The 19,645-nt window shown below is 35.6% G+C and overlaps 2 protein-coding genes across 4 annotated transcripts; one reads left to right on the forward strand and one right to left on the reverse strand.

Moving 5' to 3' along the window:
* Positions 1 to 812: 812 nt before the first annotated feature.
* On the reverse strand, positions 813 to 6,927 carry LOC116142491 (receptor-like serine/threonine-protein kinase ALE2). 2 transcript variants are annotated; one of them, XM_031427912.1, is made up of 9 exons: positions 6,368 to 6,927; positions 5,234 to 5,317; positions 4,961 to 5,077; positions 4,771 to 4,878; positions 3,521 to 3,889; positions 3,180 to 3,440; positions 2,590 to 2,979; positions 2,128 to 2,368; positions 813 to 1,756 (listed from the first exon to the last, which is right to left on the reverse strand). In XM_031427912.1, exons 1-9 carry the CDS (start codon positions 6,423 to 6,425, stop codon positions 1,045 to 1,047), a joined length of 2,340 nt encoding a protein of 779 aa, XP_031283772.1. In that variant the 5' UTR covers positions 6,426 to 6,927; the 3' UTR covers positions 813 to 1,044. The 2 variants fall into 2 exon arrangements, with proteins under 2 accessions (XP_031283772.1, XP_031283773.1); XM_031427913.1 differs by having other exon boundaries at positions 814 to 1,756; positions 4,961 to 5,074.
* A 7,851-nt stretch (positions 6,928 to 14,778) lies between these two features.
* LOC116142512 (WD repeat-containing protein WDS homolog) lies at positions 14,779 to 19,317 on the forward strand. Of its 2 annotated transcripts, XM_031427943.1 has the most exons (5): positions 14,779 to 14,923; positions 15,148 to 15,710; positions 16,875 to 16,976; positions 17,396 to 18,031; positions 18,596 to 19,317. In XM_031427943.1, exons 2-5 carry the CDS (start codon positions 15,291 to 15,293, stop codon positions 18,761 to 18,763), a joined length of 1,326 nt encoding a protein of 441 aa, XP_031283803.1. In that variant the 5' UTR covers positions 14,779 to 14,923; positions 15,148 to 15,290; the 3' UTR covers positions 18,764 to 19,317. The 2 variants fall into 2 exon arrangements, with proteins under 2 accessions (XP_031283803.1, XP_031283802.1); XM_031427942.1 differs by having other exon boundaries at positions 14,779 to 15,710.
* The last annotated feature ends 328 nt before the right edge of the window (positions 19,318 to 19,645 follow it).

Genomic DNA, 19,645 nt, shown 5'->3' on the forward strand with positions numbered 1-19,645 from the left:
ACCCCATCTTCACTTTTCATTCCCTTCTCTGCCTCCACTCCACTCTCCAGACTCCATCTTCACCAGCGCCACCCACACCCACCACCAAATTGCAACTCCAAACCCATCCATCTGCAATATCGCCAACGCAATTTCGTCGACACACCTCCAGTGACCACCACAACCACCCACTCACCCAGCGACAACCACAGCTGCTACGCTGCAGTTCCTTGAACCAGGCACAATGACGACAGTCGACCATGGCTCCAGTTTCCATCGCCGTTCAGATCTTCAATCCTCAGTTGCTCGCTTACTCCACAATCAATAGTCCACCGCCAATTTAGCAACCTAATGCATATTCTAATTCAACAAGAGATCTGATAAATATTTTGATGGATACTTCTAATTTTTAGAGGCTCTAATACTATGAATTATTCAAACACTTTACTTAGTTTGGTTGTGATAAATCATACTTTATCACCATATTATGTTTAGCAAAAGTAATTATGGTTTAGCAGTGCCCTTTTTTTATATTATCTCTATGAAATTTTTTGCCATCAGTTTTCAATTTCGCTAAGGTTTCTTTACTAGGATCATGATGACCATTTTCCTATCAATTTTGTTCACGTTAATTTGAAAACCGATTTGAAAATTGGTTAACCAGATAATTGAACTGAATATTCGATTTGGTTTAAATTTAATTTATTCTATAAACTGGTCCGGTTTCGGTTTACATTTTTGCCTAAACCAAATAAGCAGTTCGGTTTCCGATTTACCCTATCCGATTCGGTTAACCGGATTATCCCACCCTGAGCTTAGGATGAAACAGTCGGTTGATACAGCATGGATCCAAGAATAATTTTTTAGCGGAAATATAATACAAGGAGTATGCAACTTACACCTCCAACTTCGTATACTAATGAATCAAGACCTTCAAAATTAGAAGCCAAGGGCCAAACATGAAAACCGCAAGAATCTCAGAGGCCAATTGACCTCTTACTACTGAAAAACCCAGGGCCTTAACTGTACAATTAAAAAAAAAAAAAAACACTCAGTAAAGAAACCTCAAGCCCAAGATCCTTCGTTCCAAATATGCCTAGAAAGGAGTCCCCCGTGTTCACTCATACTCCCTCTTAACCTATAAAAGCTTGCTTTACTTCGGACTGTTCGCAAGGGGCCTGATCTATTCCCATGCCTAATTGGTAAAGACACGCCATCCCCGCCCAAACTTGAAGCTGAAAACGCTCTGTTTTCCACATCTTCAAGTGGACCAGAACTGTACTCCATTGTTATGAAAGAAGAGGCCTGTCCATATCTTAATCGCGGAGTGAGTGCGCCGGCATTCCACCAACTGCTATCTGATGGTGCAAACTCACCTTTAAAGTCAGAATCTTGAACAGAAGACTCCTTTTGGCTACAGCAATCCCCACAGGTTTCATCTGTGTCGTTATATATCAATTTCAGAGCCTGCACAACTTCACCCATAAATGGTCGGTGAGTCACCTCAGGGTGAACACACATGGAAGCAATGGCTGCCACCTTTGCCATGTCATCGAAGTCATAACTTCCAGCCAAGGAAGGATCCACCAACTGCTCCAAACCTTCTCTACTGGTCAGTAGAGGTCGTGCCCAAGTTACAAGATTTTCTTGTCCCTCAGGTTGGGACATATCCACAGGTTTTCTTCCAGACAGAAGCTCAAGTAGCACAACCCCATAGCTATAAACATCACTCTTCACGAGTAAATGACCCGTCATTGCATATTCCGGGGCTACATACCTGCAAATCCATAAAATTCACATTCCATCAAAATCTGACACACAGAAATGGCAGCAAAAAGTACAAACTGTCAGTCATGGTGACAATGGGCTCAGGAGTTATTTGGCCAAGGAAATTCTCTGAATTTTTAGATTAAAAAATTAATAGAATGTGAACACTGAACAGGATTAACACTCCTGAACCCATTGTCATGGTGACACAATGGGTTCAGGAGTTATTTGGCCGAGGAAATTCTCTGAATTTTTAGATTAAAAAAAACCTTTAATAGAATGTGAACACTGAAAAGGATAATATCTGAACATGAGTTCACGGTAATAATTTGGCAATGTGAGATTATGATGTACTAAGTAGTTGAGTGAAATTCAAAGTACCCAAAAGTTCCCATGACGCGAGTAGAAATATGATGACTGCCTTCAGTTGCTTCTCTGGCCAATCCAAAATCTGAGACCTTCGGTGTAAAGTCATCTTCTAGTAAAACATTGCTAGCCTTAAAATCTCTGTGGATCACACGAGGGTTAGAATCTTCATGAAGATAAGCCAATCCTCTTGCTGCTCCAAGGGCAATCTTCATACGTGCTTCCCAGTCAAGAGGTCCTCTTTTGTTATCAACACCTAGAACATCAATATGAGAGAAACTTATGATAATTTTTTTATTTTTTATTTATTTTTATATCAACTAGAATCAGACAAAGACTGAATCAGTATTGCCACATAAGAAGAATTTAATGTGTGGTAAGGTGGAATTTGTAATTTCATATCACTAAAGCAAAATGCAAAATGGAGTGATTCAGCTTAATATAGCAGTTAAAAGGTCAAAGAGTGAACGGACATACCATGTAAGTGGGACTCAACACTGCCATTATGAACAAGTTCATAAACCAAGCAGCGTGTGCGTCCTTCAATGCATATACCAATCAATTTCACAAGATTACGGTGATGTAATCTGCTTAGCATCTCTACTTCGGCAATAAATTCACGGTCCCCATTTTGATTATTCCTTGTAAGCAACTTAACTGCAACTTCCATTCCATCTTCCATAGTACCACGATAAACACGTCCAAACCCTCCTTCCCCCAAAATCCTCTTTGAACTGAATTTCTCAGTAGCCTTGTCAAGCTCAGAAAGCGAAAATGTTTTAACAGAGAGAATACAAGTAGCCATAGTGGACATCAGGGACACTGAGGTCGAGCTCGCCATACTACTAGATAAAATAGACCCAATGCCTGCGTTACACATAAAATCCAAATACCTTCATTTTATTAAAAATAATGTAGATAAATTCAGACTGGATTACTGGAATCTAACTAAGCTTTCACTATCAGAGATGCTAACATAACAAATAAGATACAAATACCTTCATTGTATGACACTACTGTACAACAAATTCGAGACATGTGAAAACTACAATCAATTACATACTTACCAGATCTTTTGTTTATAGATGATGTAAATGCTGGACCCACAGCATTTGATGGCCTTCTAGCCTTCCTCCATTTTACAAGGATGGCGATTGCTCCAATGAACACCAGTAATACTACAAATGCAGACAAAGCAATGATGCAAATGGTTCTCAGATTCATCCTCTGGCTTTTATTGACAAAATTTGCAGTGATAGGGAGGCCTCCAACACTTCCACTAGGACCACTCCCCATGTAACTCCCATATGGGGGAGAAGAAGGAAGCCCTGAGAAAGAATTTTACTCATAAACACATGTAACAAATAAATTGGCAAGTAGTAGATTTTAGAGTTGAGGAGGTTCCTACCTGGATAACTTATATAAATGGCTTCATAATTACCGAAGAGAGTTGTATTCAAAGGAACTTTCTTATGCACCAATCTTTCATATGTCAGATTAGCAGTGGTGTTATCAAACTTATCTCCCAGTGGAACCAAGTTCATTTCTACAACTGTCTTTCCCTGATTTTGACTATCAGCACTGGCACCCATAATTTTCACTTGACTCTGTTGCAAATAAGTTCCTGCTGCAACTTCAATCTCAAGCTCATTCATAACAGGAAAAACAGCATAAGGAGCTACATCCAAAAGAAGCTTGACTTTCATGGGAAACACACAACCACAAGGTGAACCATAGGGAGCAGCAGTAAATGGCTCCACACAAATTTGATCACAACCTACAGAAGACTAAGTTATCAGTACACAATGTACAAAATACCTCATAAGAGACAAACTGTACCCTGAAAAATTTACTGTTAAACCAATGCAACAATACAACATAGAGCAACTTGAACGAACTATACTATAAAGCCCAAGATTAAGACAATGGTTATCATAAAAGAAGTTTGTAACTGTAAACCATTCCACTCTAAAAGAAAGTGCTAAGCAAGGAAATCATAAGCACAAATTTTTAGTGTAAAAGATTTTCTTACACCATAACTAGTCTCTGAATAACAATGTAAAGGTTAGTAACCATAAAATTGGCTTTTGAGTCGATTTAGTATAGTATGAGCACTATTGCAAGATTTTTGTTCAGAAAACCCAAATTCAAGAGCAGAAAAGAAATCACCAGACAACACAGAAGAATTCATATAGCCTAAAGAAAACGAAGTTCTAGACAAATTTTGATCTTTCTTTTGTTCTCTTTAAATTACAGAGACTCAGTATAAATTTCCAATGGGTGATTCCTGACATCTGAAAAGAGTAGAGAAAATTGAAGTTTTGGCAAATAGCTATGCATCATCTAATACTTCTTTTCCAATGCTAGCCATAGTGGCAACATAGATCCTCTTGTTTATATCTCCTTCACCTACCCTGTGAGACTCCACTCTGTTCTACACAAACTGCTGGCAAATATCTATATAATGGTGAAGAATACCATAATACAATTACTCTTTACCAATGAATAGATGAAGCATAAATCAATTTAATACTCATGAATTTCTTTGTAACTTCTCCACCATCCAATGGTCAGGAAAATTGACAGAGAGAGAGAGAGAGAGAGAGAGAGAGAGAGAGATTCTACAACACAATTGAAAAACCATCAATGAAATATTACCTTGTCCTTCAGAAGTAGATGGAGTGACCACACGAGGCTTCGCATGATGATGATGACCACCATGACGATGCCTTGGAATTGGATGAATCCTAGGACCTGCAACGAAGGCTGAAATAGAGAAGATAAAATCAGTTACTTTTTTTGCAACAATGTGATGGCAAGATGCTGAAAACATGACCATGCTACATACCTTGATGGATAGGAGAAGGTGCGGGTGCCAGATAAGGTCCCAGCAAAGGCTTAACAACACGTGTTCGGCTTCGCCTTGATTTTGGAAATAACAACCTCATGGAAATTCCCCTAGCTGCTGGCAGTACAGATACCTCATAAATTATCCATGTGTGAACATTTGAAAATTTTTGGACATGAATTAAACCTTTCCAAATCAAGGTTGGAACAAAGGAATGAAACATATAATAGAAAAATCCACTAATCAGCAATTTATAGTAATTTCCAGCCTTACCATGTTCTACTAAGACTACTCTAGTTGATGACGGCTGATTTGAGTGTACAGAAGGAGGTAAGTATATGTGGAATAAAGAATGCCCTGAAATTAAACAAAGCATGTTTGTTAGCGTTCTTCACTACGCCAAACCTTATAATTGACAATACAACTGTGTCGGATAAAACCAGTACAACTACAAGCATATGAATGACATCACAACGATATTTTACAATGAAGACAAAAATGCAATATTGAAAATAAGATCATTCTTTGGAAAAGATAAATCACAGATAATTGTTGCGAACACTTTAAGAGACCTCAAAGATTTTAATTTCCTTTCCTACGCCTATGCTGAAAACGAAGATCAAAACAATCTTCTCACTTTGGTCCCAATTAATTACATCCTGTATATTCGTAAGTCTCTCACGGAAGCACATCTAAAGTTATATATTCCAGAGCCTTTCCATTCTAATCTTTAATTTCAAAAATCAATTGAATATCCTACTATTACAAATCAATATAGAAAGTAGAAAGTATATACATCAATGTCTAATGCAATGTCACACACATGCAATATATAAGCAAAACAAGGCTCCAACAGGAAAGAGAAAAATATCACAAATCATTGAATTTGATATAACTTTCACAGGGCCAGTTATTTTACATTATACATCTAAAGATGCTGAAACATTAATAAGATACGGAAACTGTTGCAATCCGTACCACCATCCTAGTTTTACAATTTTCTTTGAATCAAAGAAAACTACCATTAGCTTAGCTTGGGGGAAGGACTAAATTGTCTCTATTAATCAACGCTTCACAAAGGTTTGCAAAAAACTAAAAAGACAATTATTTAGTAAGAGAGTAACAAAGAAGAATAAACGCTTAATCGTTTGATGACGTGTTTCAAGTTCAAGTTAGCTAGTCGACAAAAAATGTATCTGCTTCTTGTCCAATTGTCTCTACATGATAGACAAGAACCGAACTTAGCTGCTTAGCAATTATTTAATACCGAAAACGCCAAAACTAAACTTCCAAAAGGCTAAATACAGACAAAAGGCATCGTTTTTCCCAAAAAAAAACTCGAGGCTTTCTTGCCCTCAGATAAAATGGCGTAAAGTAGAACGACATTAATCTTAAAGAGAATAATACCTAAACATGAGGAAAGAAAACTGAGGAGGTGAAGAATAAGGAGAGTTAAAGTAGGCATCTTCTCGCTTTAAACCGAAATCCAAACAGAACATTGTCAACAAACAACACTGTCCAGCTCAACCACCTCGCTGGAGACTGACCGTAGCTTCCTTTGGTTTCGTCGAACCACTTGCCGCCGGAAAACCTCTCCATCACACTCCGTCGCCACAATAAAACACTCCATGATTATAAATAGCTACCACGAAGCCATCACATGACCTCAGCTTCGAGTTCCAAAAGAGCAGAAAATAAATAAAACCCTAGGAGAGAGAAAAGAAAGACAATGTAGGTAGCCCCAAAATTGAAAAAATACAGATCCGTAAAACGCGGTAAAGATCTAGCAATAGAAACAAATACAGATACAGAAACAGATGCTGTAAAGAGAGCGCGTAAAATGAAGGATCTACGGAGAGCGAGAGAAGAGGAGAGAAGAGAATAGAATAGAGAGATCTTGAAATGAAATGGAGGGCGAAAGAAAAATGGGTGGGGTTTTTGATTGAAGGGTGTGAGAGTTTGGTGAAGCTACACAGGGTAAGAGAGAGAGAGAGAGAGAGAGAGAGTGAATGTATACGAGATAGAGTGAGAGAGAGTGTGTGGGAGGTGGTGGGGGCCTTTATTGCTTGTGTGTAGCAACGGCAATGCTCTACTGCCTATGGAAATTAATGATGACTGTCTGGTCCACGCGTTGATTAAGGCGCGTGGTAGAGACGGCTTCGTTAAACGACAAAGGAAGGGCCGTTTGCTACCGTCACTTGGCAACTGAATTTCAGAAAAGTTAATATAAAAAAGGCCAAAAGAAATGGAAAGGGTATATCGTTTCTGCGTTTTTTGACTTATGGAAAGGATATAAAAAAAGGCCAAAAAGATTTCCTTAAAGCTATGAGCCTTTAATACTACCATGTGGAGCTCAGCTTGTATATAATGTGTTTAACATATGAAAAAGTAAAATTAAAAGAGTTCCCATTTTTTTAACTGTACCTTCCTTCATTGTTTAGAAATTTCCTGATGATCATATAGATGATCACTATTTAATGATCTCGTTGTTCTAGAACCCAAATGAAACTGGTTTTAAATTAGAAAAAAAAGTTTATTATGTTTCACTCATCCATCGTTCGGGTGAAATACACATATCATTTCGGTTAGATGTTTTTTTAACTAAAATTTCGTTAATAAACATTAGTTTCATTTGGGTGACGTAAATAAATGTCATAAAAAGATAATACATACTTGTGGATCTAATTTTTACATAAACGGGTTTTATGTCCGATAAGGACTAGTGTTTACTTTCTATTTTAAATACTATGTGTTAGCTTTCCTTTCCAGCAACCGTATAAACAGTTGGAAGGTTTCTGTAATTTAACGTCGATTTTTCACCAAAACTATTGCTCATTTTACTCAATTTATTCAAGTATCTGACGTTGTGCTACGTTCAACTTAAATGATCACTAACATTACGCTTACGGATATATAATACATCATATAACCATATTATATGATTATTCTTTTCTTTTTATTTCTTCATTCACTGTAGATTTCTTTTAAATTCCAATTATGTAAAGTAAAAAAATACAAAAAAAAAAAGGTCTAATTACAAATTATTATTTTTCTAAGTGTCTGGGTATTTGTTAACTACCAAAAAAAAAAAAAAAAACATATATATATTATCACCAGAGCTGTTGGGGCTAGGCATGGCAATGTTCCATGAAATTCCAGAGACCCGCCCCATATGGGAGACTTTATGTATATATATATATATTATCACCAGAAGTGTCCAAACCAGATAAGAGTCTCAATGACCACCTCTATTTTTATCTTAAGACCATTTCTAATCCATTGCACCAATTTAGTACAAAATTACATCAAATTGGTGCAAAATACTATTCCATCTCCAACTCACAACACCAAATATTACACTAAAAAGAATATTCCTTATAATATTCTTTAGAATATTCTTTTTTTTTTATATTATAATAATCAACAATTAATCTATTTCATTTATTATTTTTGTATATATTAATTAAAATTGGGAAATATATTTTTATTAAATAATAATTATTTTAAAAATTATACTAATTTAATAAAATTAAGCATTTATTTAATCAAATTTGGTGTGATTTTTGGTATAAAATTTAATACTCAAATTAACTTAACAAAATTAAAAACAAAAAAAAAGCAAAATTAAAAAAATAATAATAATTATTCGCGCTACAGTGCCACGCTAAAATGGCGTGATGCTTTGGCGTGGGTTGGAGATGCCTTAAGAGATTTAACTTAGGAGTTCAAACTCTTTTTACTCTTTTACCATCAGACCTCGTAATAATAGTTTCATATCTAGTCATATAATTTACCCGACGTGGGTTGGAGATGCCCTAAGAGATTTAACTTAGGAGTTCAAACTCTTTTTATTCTTTTACCATCAGACCTCGTAATAATAATTTCATATCTAGTCATATGATTCACCCATCAAAAGGCCAAATCCAACCAATTCTTATTTCTTAATAAGAATCTTTTCCATTCAATCACTTATAAGCCCAATATATAATCCACTCATTATTCGGAAACATTCTACTTCACCAAATCACTTATGAACTTAAGATTTAACTTGTTTTTAAGTAACATTTTCCTTTTAAATCATGTAATGGTCTCAACCAACCTTTTGCTCCATATGGTGAATCTACGCACCTCTTTTAACTTTTGTTAAACGAGATATATCTTTTATGTACCTTTTTGGTGGATTCAAGAAAACCAAATGATATATGAAAAAAGTGAGTTAACTCTAATACTACTTGAGTACTTGTCACAAATTGAACTTTTACCTAAATGATGTTTTGTGCTTTTGAGAGCTTTAGGACCTAATTCATTTTTATACAATATAAGATTGCATAAGGCCCTCTATGCTCAAAAGCCAACGAGTTTTGCTAGGGTGTTATCACCTCTTCCCTTAGCTTAGTTGTTGGTCATGACTTACATATTTATCTCAACTTTTTTAATGAATATTTATTCTATGATAATACTTTAATAATATTGAAAATTATATAGATACTTGGATTAAATTAACAATCATGGAAATTATGAATAATATTATTTGCTACATATTTTAAAAGACCCTCTAAATTTTGATATTAGTTACATGTAATTTCATATAACATTAACATATTATTTGTTATATCATAACTTTATTTACATGTTAATACCATATAGAATAAAATATTATCTATGATAAAATTTCAATATTTCTTTTAGAATGTATAATAAATTAAAGTTGTAACATAAAAAATAAAACTTTGAACAATAAGGGGCCGTTTGGATCGGGGGTAAATAAGATAACGGGGTAATTTTCGTTTATTTTGCAAGATTCTTGTGCTTGGTTTGCAAGTAATGAAATATTATGGCAATCTTTTATTGCAAATAGTGTTTACTGTTAGTAATGTGGGAGGTAATCTTATTACCTTGTTCGGGGGTGTTATTAAAACATTATCGGGGTAATCTAATTTTTCTACCCATTTTGCCTTTAATTAAAAACCATTTCGGACACAATTGCCCTCAAATGTCTACCAAATAACAATTACCCAGCCTCTCTACAATTGAGAAATTAGTTAAAACACCTCAACCACAAAAAAGTTTAAAAGTTAACAAAATACCCCCAGCCAACCAAGACCACTGCTGACCGTGACTCACCACCACCGTCGACCATTTGTGTCAATCGCTGTAATGGTGCACGACCGACGAGATCTGGCCGTTCATACGTCGATAAGGCATTTTCCAACCATAAATCACATATTCATGGCCGGAAACGACTAGATTTGGCGTTTCTATGGTCGTTTCATGGCCAAAGATGTGGTCATGAAACAGCCACAAATCTAGTTATTTCTCGGCCATGGATTTGTGATCCATGGCCATTTCCAGCTTTGCCGGCACACGGCTGGCCATTCTGTCGATTGCTGTTGCAACGCCAGCCAACCAGTGGTGGTTGGCTACCGGCAATCGCTTGGGGTGGGTGTGGGTGATTTTTCTATAAATTAAAGTTTTATATAACTATGGTGTTTTAGCAAAATTTCAAATGTATGGGGGTAAAAGAAATTATTCAACAAAAAATAAAAAAATACTATTATATTAATATTTAAAAAGGAGGGCAATTTAGTAATCTATGTAACATACCCACTAATTTATCCTCTCAACCAAACATATTATTCACCAATTTATTTGAACCAACCAAACACATTTTCTAAACATTCCCAATAATCTTTAAGATTATCTTTCTTTCCGTTTATATAATATACCCTTATAATAAACATTATATGGTCCAAATGCCCCCTAAATGTAATAGTTATTAAAGTTGGAACAACTAAACATGAACCTATTAGGATATTATTAACAATCTTGAAATATGTGACTATAAACTTGCAACAACGTTAAGGGTGTGTTTGGTTCAAAAAATATTGTATTATTAGAAATGTTATATTAATGGAAAGATAGATTACCTTGAAGATTATTGAGAATGTTTAGGGAAATGTGTTTGGTTGGTTAGAATAAATTAGTGGGTATGTTATATTAATATGTTTGGTTGGGAGGAATAAATTGGTGGGTATGTTATATAATTTACTAAACTGCCCTCCTTTTTAAATATTAATATAATAATATTGTTATTTTTTTTTTTTTAAATAATGTTTTCTAACCTCATACATTTCAGATTTAGCTAAAATACCCCAGCAACAAAAGAAGTTTAAAACTTAACAAAAACACCCTCACCCACCCCAAGCCACTGCCGGCCGCTTGCCACCACCATAGGAGGAGGCAGTAAAAGTGGAGATCTGGCCGTGAAATGCCAGATATTTGACCGTGAAACAATGGTCGTTTCACGTGTAGATCGTGGCCTTTATTTGGCCATGAAACGGCCACAGATTTAGCCGTGAAAGGCCATATATGGCTGTTTTCAGCCATGGATCACAAATCCATGGTAAAAAACAACCTTATCGACGCACGACCGACCAAATATGGCTAGTTGTACATCATTTTGTCGACAACGGTGGTGGCCAGATCTAGTCTCCATCCTTGGGTAATTTATTTTTTAATTTTAGGGGTATTTATGTCCTAAAAACTTTGTATATAAGGATAAAATAGTCAATTGGTATTTTTGTAAATTGTTTTTAAAACAAGGGCATTATTGTCCTAAAATTGTATTAATAAGGGGTGAAATTGTAACAAAAATAAAATTAATAAGTAATCTTAAAATACCTAAAAAAACCTAAAAAATGGAGGTAATTAGATTACCGGAATCTTATATTACTTGACAATCAAACATAGTAATAAAGTAATATAAGATGACATTACCTCAATAATCTCGTATAACCCCCAACCAAACACACCTTAAAAGTTATAGGATACGTTTGGTTGGGGGTAATCCCCCATTGCTGTAATAATCTCATGTTATATTACTGACATTGTCATGTTTGGTTGTAAGTAATAAAAGATTTCGGTAATCCTTCAATATCAATAGTAATTACTGTAAATTATATAGGTAGCAATTCGAATACCACCAATTTCTTATGTATTTTAAGATTACTTAGTAATCTTAATTTTGTTACAATTTTACCCATAATTAATACAAAATTTGGACAACAATGCCCTTGTTATGAAAATAATTTACAAGAATATTCATGGACTATTTTAACCTTATACACAAGATTTTTAAGAATTATTACCCTTGTATTTCCACCAAATTACATCCCCAATTAATACCTCAGTCATCTAGCACCACAGTTGATCGTCGACCACCACTGCCGATGGTAAAATGATGATCAAATATGAGGGGAGATAGATCAGGTGATGGGGAGTCCAAATAGGTAGTTGGGGAGCCCAAACATCTCCAGAAAGTGAGCGAAATCAGGCAAAGAAGCTGAATGATCGCTGTGGAAAAACAAAGAATTTCTTGTTGAATCTCAACAGAATGAGGTGGATCAACGACAAAGGAGAACAAGGAAGGTGGATAGGCACCTGGGGAGTCAAATGGTTACTAGAAAACGGAAAAATCATGGTCGGAATATGAAAGGTCGCGGCGGGGAGGTGAACGAATGCACAATCGACGATGGAAACGATGAGAAGATTACGAGTGAAGGGTGATTGGTGCTTGGGGAAGTCGAAGAGCCGCCAGAGGTTGCTGGAAAATGGTGAAAAATCGGCTGGGGTTTGGTGATAGGTGGTGGCCGGCAACCGACAATGGTCTTGGGTGGCTAGGGGTATTTTGTTAAATTTTAAACTTTTATTATAGCTGTGATATTTTAGCTAAATTCTCAAATATAGGGGGTTAAAAAAAATCCAAATAATAAATAATAATATTACAAAAGAATGACAATTTAGTAAAAGACATCTCCCATAATTCTTTTATTACTTCCAACTAAATATATTAATTATTTATACCCACCAATTTATTCCAATCTAACCAAAAATATTTAATATAACTTTCTTAATAATTTACTAGGGTACGTTTGGTTCAGGAAATGTTATAATAATAGAAAAAAAGATTAGCTTGAAAATTACTGAGAATGTTTAGGGAAATGTGTTTGGTTGGTTGGAATAAATTATTGAGTATGTTATATTAATATGTTTGGTGAGTATGTTATTTAAATTACTGAATTGTCCTTTAAATAATAATAATAATTATATTATTATTTAGACTATTCATAACCCCCCTACATTTAAAAACTTAGCAAAAACAACCCCATAATAAAAGTTTGGAAAATAAAAAATGCACCCCCACCAACCCAGCCACTGTTGACCGCCAGCAACCATTGTCAGCCATTGGCAGCTGACAACCTAACGGCGCACGGATGGCCAGAAATGGCCTTCGTGCATCGATATGGCCATTTTCGGCCAGAGCTATCGACGTGGCATTAATGGCTATCGATCTGGCCGGAAATGACCAAATTAGATCTACTCGTTTTCTGACCAAATCGGTTCACGACGACCATTTTCGACCGTCTGTACGCCATTCCGGCGACGGCAGGTGGGTCAAGGTGGTGGCTTAGGTGGGCTACAATTTGTTTTAAATTCAAGGATAATTTTGTCCAAAAAGTTAATTAATTAGGGTAAAATTATAAAAGCAAGATTCATGTAAATTAATTTAAAAATAAGGGCATTATTGTCCTAAAATTTTATTAATAAGAGATAAAATTGTAACAAAAATAAGATTACCTTGGTAATCTTAAAATACATAAGAAAATTGAAGTAATCAGATTATCTCTTATATTACCAACAGTAATTACTATTAGTTATGGAAGATTACTGGAATCTTATATTACTTGACAATCATAAGATGACATTACTTCAGTAATCTCACTTACCTCCCAACCAAACGCACCCGTAAGGTAATCTATCTTACCATTAATATAACATTCCCCTGAATCGAACACCCCATAGTGTTAACTTCAGATAGGTAATCATGAACATAGATGTTGTAATATTTAACGTTAGCTTAATAAGTCATGGATTTATATATGTAAATATAATATGCACATTAAATTCATAACTATAATAATTATAGGGAGTTAACGACTTTTTCTCACTCAAATAATAACTTAACAACACTTTTCCATCACTTTACTATCCAAATTTATATTCGTGTGATGAACTGAGAGCAAACTCGATTTAAATTATTGGGGCTTTTGAAGAGAGGAGGCCGGTAAGTCTTTTGGTGGTAGAAGATTGGATTTTAATGGTTAGGATTTATCAGAATTTAACTTGGGAGGAGCGACTATGCAAATCCTAATTGCTCAATTGCTTGTAGTTGGCAAGGTCAACGGAAATAGGATTTGAGAGGTTTTGGTGAATAATGACCGGGGAAGAAAATAATGGTGGTGTGAGATCTTAATGACATTAAAATTGAAAATAAAATATAAATTTGAATAATAAAATAGTATTTGAAAAATATATACCATTATTTGGATAATGAAAAAATCGTTTACCACGCTGGCCCAAACAATAGAAACTGAAACGAACCCGTTCACCAAACAAACGACACCGTACTGTTATTTTTAGAAAGGCCGAAGCCGGCTATTTGCGNTAAATAATAAAATAGTATTTTAAAAATATGTAAGTGAGAAAGTGTTATTAAGCCGATATTTGGGTTTAGGGTTTAGGCTTTACCCTGCTGGCCCAAACAATAGAAACTGAAAACGAACCCGTTCACCAAACAAACGACACCGTACTGTTATTTTTAGAAAGGCCGAAGCCGGCTATTTGCGGATCCATCAACACAAACATTGCTTGCTACTTCAACTATCTTACCTCATTACTCCAGAACACTCACACCAGTTACCCAAATTTTGTATTTAGCTCAGTTATCTCTCTTTTTTTCTTTCCTTTTTCGTCTCCATGTCTGTCTCGTTCTCTTCGTTGAGGGCACTCACTTCTCCATCTCACAGTTCTGTACTCTTCATATACAAATCTCCGCTTATATTTCCACGTCAGCCTTTTACTCTCTTTAGTTGTTAGGAATCTTTTGCTAAGTCTCCGTATCTGGTAAGTTCCTCCGTTTACTTGTTGGTTCTTAGGTTTTTATTTTCGACTTATGATTAATTTTGGAAAATTTACGCTGCTGTTGTATCGATTTTTGTGAACTCATGGCTTGTGTGGCATAGAATTTGCCAATTTAATGGATAATTCAGAAATAATGATAGGTCCGAGAGCTCTAATAAAGAGGCATGAATTTGTGAGAGTTATAGTTCAATGTTTATATTCCTTAGGCTACAAGAACTCGGCTTCTTGTTTGGAGTCTGAGTCTGGAATATTATACAAATCTGTGGATTTTGAAAAGCTGGAACTGCAAATACTTAATGGGAATTGGGATGGTTGTATTGATACACTTAATGCAATTTCGGATTTGAATATGAACGATGAGATAAGAGCTTCGGTGTTGTTTTTGATATTTAAACAATGTCTTTTGGAGTATTTAAATCGTGGGGAGGAGTCATTGGCTTTGGATGTTTTGAGGAAACAAGTTCCTTCATTAATAGTGAGCAAGGAGAAAGTACACAAACTTGCTTCGAGTATCCTTTGCTTGGAGGAGAAAGAGTTGGGAAATATTGACGAGGATGATATTTCCGAGTTACGGAGGAGGTTGTTGGTGGAGTTGCAGAGACTGCTTCCTCCACCAGTTGTGTTGCCTGAAAGAAGGCTGGAACATCTTGTTGAAACTGCAGTTACATCGCAGATTGATTCATGTTTTTATCACAATTCACGTGTAGCAGTATCTTTGTATGAGGATCATTGCTGTGGTAGAGATCAGATTCCCACCGAGACTATTCAGGTGTGCTTTCTGCTGCTGTTGAAACTGTTATCTAGCATAGTAGTTTTTAGCTCAATCATTATATGAATTTTCTATAATTGCTTTGGGTAATGAAGACAGAGTATTTCTAATTGGCGTGTTGCCTTACATAATCAAGTTTATATATGTTGTAGAAACATGGAACTGGTAAACTGCTGTGTGCTAAATACACAAACTTGGATAGGTCCATGGATTAAGGCATGTTGAGTTTACGGGATCTCATTTGCTCTTGTCTCTTCTCAAATTTTTTATAACCTTCCAACTTACCAGTTGGTACAGGATGAAATTTCCCCCCAAATCTCTTTCCTTGAAATTATCTTTAGAATAGAGAATAACAATATTGACCACATTCCTTCCATAATCTTGATTTGTTGATGAGATTGTAGAAATTCCTTGTTGATCTATTCATGTGATTAGAGTATCGATCTGTTTTATTTACAATAAGGTCCTGGTTGGATGTCAACAACACATTTACCATTATATAAAAGAAATCCATAAGCTATTAGCTTATATTTATTGCATACAGTCATTTGTATTCTTCTTCTAGCATTTTATAGAAAGACACTTGTATATATGAATTTACTGGAGGGCCCCAGATTTATTGTTAATGTTGCAGCCTTCCCTCCTCCAAACATCCCCTTTTGCCTTTCCTTTTAGTTCCTGTAAAATTATATGTGCCTTGGCTTGAATGAATTAATGAACTGCAAACAATATGCTCTCATGGTTCCACCTGTGTTAAATTAAGGTGGATGGCCGTTGAGCATGTTGGTATCCTCCAAATACTAGTTTTTTTCCAATCTCTAAGAGAACTTCTTGTATCAGAAAATATTAAATGTTGGCTTTGAGCTGGTTTCTTTTACAAGAGTATTTTTGGATTTACAGGGTAACACACTTGAGCCTGATATTTTGATATAGTCATTTCTACTAATTGTGAATTCACAGACGTATTCAGGGTCATTCTTCTGTATAATGAGCTTGTTCAGAGCAGAAGAAAAATGTTGACTAAGCACAACCCATGGAAACAATGTTTAACATGTTATATATGTGACGGAAAAGATTGCTTGTTTTGATTGCTCACTGTTTTCTGCTATCAATTTGATTTAGTGTATATATATATGCAACCATTGTGGTTTCTTATTGTTGCAGATATTAAGTGAGCACAAGAATGAAGTTTGGTTTGTACAATTTTCTAATAACGGGCAGTACTTAGCCTCTTCGTCAAGTGACTGCACAGCTATTATATGGAAGGTATTGCCCAAATGTTACTTTCTGGCGTTTCCTATTGATGTCTTGAGTCAAATATCTTTATGATGCTCTGATGATTCAATTGTTGGTTTAAAATCGATAACTTGCACACTTGTGTATACATCTTGTTAGATATTGTGTTTCAGAGTATCAGAGCTACATCTTAAACATTGCTTTTCACTGGGTATATTTGACTTAGTTAACAAATAAATGAAAATAAAAATTATTTGAGGGCTATTATCATATATCTGAGGAACCATGGGGAAGTTAATTGTTGTTTAGCACTCAAAAATGAAATATTGATATGTTTATACTTATGATGGTTGTTTGAAAAACTTAAATGTGCATATTATATTAAGTTGATATCCATATAACCATAAAAACTTGTACATTTGATTCATTTTCTGTAATTCTTCTGCTAGGTGCTGGAAGATGATACACTGACATTGAAACACACACTCCGAAGCCATGAAAATCCAGTTTCCTTTGTTGCATGGAGTCCAGATGACACAAGTTTGCTTACATGTGGCAATGCAGAAGTTCTGAAGCTGTGGGATGTGGAAACAGGTATATGTAAGCATACATTTGGAGATCATGGCTTCATTGTAAGCTCATGTGCTTGGTTTCCCGACTCAAAGCGACTTGTGTGTGGCAGTTCTGACCCTGAAAAGGGAATCTTCATGTGGGATTGTAATGGGAATGAGATAAAAGCATGGAGGGGGGTAAGGATGCCCAAGGTAGTGGATCTTGCTGTGACACCAGATGGGGAAAACCTTATCAGTGTATTATCAGATAAAGACATCCGGATACTAAACTTGGTGACAAATGCTGAGAGGGTGATCTTTGAGGAGCACCCAATTACGTCTCTTTCCATATCTGTAGATAGTAAGTTCTTTATTGTTAACTTAAACAGCCAAGAGATTCATTTGTGGGATGTTGCTGGAAATTGGGAAAAGCCACTGAAGTATAAGGGCCACCAGCAAAACAAGTATGTGATACGGTCCTGCTTTGGTGGGTTGGATAGTACATATATTGCTAGTGGGAGTGAGAATTCTCAGGTATGCCTTTTTCCCCAGTGCCATGTGCCTCTCAGTTATTACACATGAAGAATTCAGATACGTGCTCGTGCACCTATGCTGGTTGTTTAACTTCTGTTCAATTTGATATTGGTCCGAAGTTCATATGGTTTCAAATTGCAGTTTGAAATGTCATTTTAGCTTAAAATTTGGTTTGTGAGAGTGTAGGGTTCAATGTTTTGCTTGAAAGCAAGTTGTGCTGTTAAATGAATTGAGAAGGATAATGTTCCCATTTCTTAGCTTTCTCATTGGGTAGCATGCATCACATGTACGATAATAATGTTCTGAAAATGTCATCCAGCCAGATCCATTCTCAAGTGTCTTCATCATTCTTCTCTCTCTCTCTCTCTTCATTTGGGCCCCTGGATAAATTGATGGCTGTTATTTGGTATTCTATCCCGTTCGTACAGAAACAAACCTGCACACCTGCTCACATAACTATGCACATAGTTGCATTACCTTATTGTAGGTTTTGATTCATTCATATGCTTTCCATTGTTTGGTGGAGCAAATGGAACTTTAATCTGTATGTCTGTGTCTTATCAGGTCTACATCTGGAATCGGCGGAACTCTAAGCCAATTGAAGTTTTATCGGGCCATTTGATGACTGTAAATTGTGTGAGCTGGAACCCTAAAAGGCCTCAGATGTTGGCATCAGCTAGTGACGATCATACGATCCGTATCTGGGGTCCAAGCCAATCCAGGAAGACATAATCTGAAAGGCTCATTTGAACAGAAGAGATTAAATTTTGAAGTCCTTTGTATAGCTTTCCCTCGATATTTATTCATCAATTTATGTCAGTGGCTTTCCCTTGGTTGCCCCTGGTCCAATTTTGAAGCACGCTTCCTTCTGTAAATTCCCATGGTCTTTTTCTGTCTGTGGCTGTCAATTTTTAGGACCTTCGCCTTCTTTTATAAGTATAGCTGGGACTTGTTGACTTTGGTCCACTTGCTATGCGAAGTCTTTGCTTTATTGTCTTAGACAATTAAGCGTTATAGGATCACATATTTATACCATAAATGTATCATTTCCTGTAAATTAAGGCAAATTAAGGTTTAGTTTACCCTCAGTATAGTTCCAATTAATTTTGGCTTCTGAGGCTGTGATAGATTAAGGCAAAGTTTAAGTTTACCCTCCATCTGTGATGGTTCCTGGCTAGTGTGGCCTGTAATGCATGTTCGAATTTGAGTGGGCAAAAAATCTTGCGATGAAGCTGTGGGTGTGTATTCTGTATACAGGGTTTTATTTATGTTTTATTTTCACCTAACTACTATTATAATTGATTTTCTTAAGCACAAGGATATTGGTGCAATTGTTGTTTGCTCTGGACTGGCTTCTGGGTTAGGATGTTTGCCTTGAAAGAAAGGTTTCCAAAGTAGCCGCATATTTGTTTATTAAATGATTTTTAATAATTGCTGTTATCTATTTTGATCACGTTGTGTAAGATCGAAACGATTATTCAAAAGTGTTTTTATAGTATTAATAACATTTTCTAACATGTTGTGGCCTAAGAATCTAAATGCAATAACTACATAAGTGTGCTCAAACTCAATGAGGCTTACAACAAAATTAATCTAATCCAATATTCCAATGCC

This window comes from Pistacia vera, unplaced genomic scaffold (assembly GCF_008641045.1).
Source record: "Pistacia vera cultivar Batoury unplaced genomic scaffold, PisVer_v2 Contig410, whole genome shotgun sequence".
NCBI classification, from domain to species: domain Eukaryota; kingdom Viridiplantae; phylum Streptophyta; class Magnoliopsida; order Sapindales; family Anacardiaceae; genus Pistacia; species Pistacia vera.

What these genes read in the sequence shown, in the direction of transcription:
- LOC116142491 (XM_031427912.1), bottom strand. Translation starts at nt 6,425, where the DNA reads ATGCCTACTTTAACTCTCCTTATTCTTCACCTCCTCAGTTTTCTTTCC. An exon ending in ATCTACTTCTGAAGGACAAG is followed by an intron (nt 3,890 to 4,770) that starts GTAATATTTCAT and finishes AGTCTTCTGTAG; the next exon opens with GTTGTGATCAAATTTGTGTG. An exon ending in CGCGTCATGGGAACTTTTGG is followed by an intron (nt 1,757 to 2,127) that starts GTACTTTGAATT and finishes ATGGATTTGCAG; the next exon opens with GTATGTAGCCCCGGAATATG.
- LOC116142512 (XM_031427942.1), top strand. Translation starts at nt 15,057, where the DNA reads ATGGATAATTCAGAAATAATGATAGGTCCGAGAGCTCTAATAAAGAGG. An exon ending in TTCCCACCGAGACTATTCAG is followed by an intron (nt 15,711 to 16,874) that starts GTGTGCTTTCTG and finishes TTATTGTTGCAG; the next exon opens with ATATTAAGTGAGCACAAGAA. An exon ending in GTGGGAGTGAGAATTCTCAG is followed by an intron (nt 18,032 to 18,595) that starts GTATGCCTTTTT and finishes GTGTCTTATCAG; the next exon opens with GTCTACATCTGGAATCGGCG.